Here is a 1,385-nt window from a genome sequence, read left to right as displayed (position 1 = left end):
CAGGCTGCCCAGGGAAGTGGTTGAGTCACCATCCCTGGAGGTATTGAAAAGACGTGTAGATGAGGTGCTTAGGGACATGGTTTAGTGGGCATGGTGGTGTTGGGTTGATGGTTGGACTCGATGATCTTAGAGGTCTCTTCCAACCTTAATGATTCTATGATTCTATGATTCTACAGAAACATAAGCTGTATGCCTGAAAAAATACCTATCCAAACTGATCAGTGAAAGCAGAGAAAAAACCCACAGTGACAAAATCTGTATTCAAATCCAGCAAAGGATATCCAAGTCATTGCAAGGGAAAAAAAAATCCCATAGGTTATAGTGAAAAATGGGAGCCTCGCAATGTGATTTTTTCCTTTGCCACCTGAGGCATCATGAATAGGAATTCAAGGTCAGGGCACACCTATTGCAGTGTCTATTATCAGAGTCACAAGGTTCTGTGTGGGCAAAACGAAGGGTGATGGCTGGAGCATGTGAATTGAGTCAAAGAGGGAACATGCTTACGTGGTGATACAGTTTCTTCCCGAAAGTCTCTCTCTGTGCTGCCTGCTGGCACATTATCTGTAAAGCCGTTTCAGCCACACCAAGGGACCTCATGCAGTGATGAAGCTGACCTTGAGCTATCTCAAACCCCCTTCCCTCACCTGGTTGGAAAGAAAAACAGGCACATGCAGACTCCGATTCCCGCTTGAAAGGATCCATGGCTCCGAGCAGAAGTGGCCTCATAGCACCAGAGCTAGAAGCAAGATTCTTAAAAGTTTATTTTGCAGAACTGTTGTGCTTGTTTACTCCAACTAGATCTATATTGATACATTGTTAATAATACAGCACAAAGTACACTCTAAGATGGTTTCTGAGGGGTTGATTTACCTGATTGCCATCCTTTAACCCCAGTCGGCAACCAAGCACCACACAGCCGCTCACTCACCCTCCCCACCCCCCATGGGATGGGGAAGAGAATCGAAAGAGCAAAAGTAGGAAAAGTTGTGGGTTGAGATAAAGACAGTTTAATAATTTAAATAAAATAATAATTATGATAATAATGATAATAATTTTAAAGACATTGTAATGAAAAGGAAAACAACAAGAGAGAGAGGAACAAAACTCCAGAAAAACAAGTGATGCAACCACTCACCACCCACCGACCGATGCCCAGCCAGTCCCCGAGCAGCGATGCTGCCCTCTGGCCAACTCCCCCCAGTTTATATACTGAGCATGACGTCACATGGTATGGAATGTCCCTTTGGCCAGTTTGGGCCAGCTGCCCTGGCTGTGCCCCCTCCCAGCTTCTGGCTGGCAGGGCATGAGGAGCTGAAAAGTCCTTGCCTGGTGTAAGCACTGCTTAGCAACAACTAAAACATCGGTGTGTTATCAACATTGTTCTC

General features: G+C 45.3%; 1 protein-coding gene across 1 annotated transcript in view; it reads right to left on the bottom strand.

The window, feature by feature from the left end:
* Positions 1-1,385, bottom strand: part of ACAD11 (acyl-CoA dehydrogenase family member 11) — a 40,822-nt gene that overhangs the window by 4,285 nt on the left and 35,152 nt on the right. Inside the window, 1 exon segment of the mRNA XM_019472326.1 lies at positions 505-644. Within this exon segment, the coding sequence (XP_019327871.1) occupies positions 505-644 (140 nt within the window).

This window comes from Aptenodytes forsteri, unplaced genomic scaffold (genome assembly GCF_000699145.1).
Source record: "Aptenodytes forsteri isolate BGI_AS27 unplaced genomic scaffold, ASM69914v1 Scaffold523, whole genome shotgun sequence".
Lineage (NCBI taxonomy): Eukaryota > Metazoa > Chordata > Aves > Sphenisciformes > Spheniscidae > Aptenodytes > Aptenodytes forsteri.
Note: the sequence above shows the minus strand (reverse complement) of the source record. Positions and strands in the feature narration are given on the sequence as shown.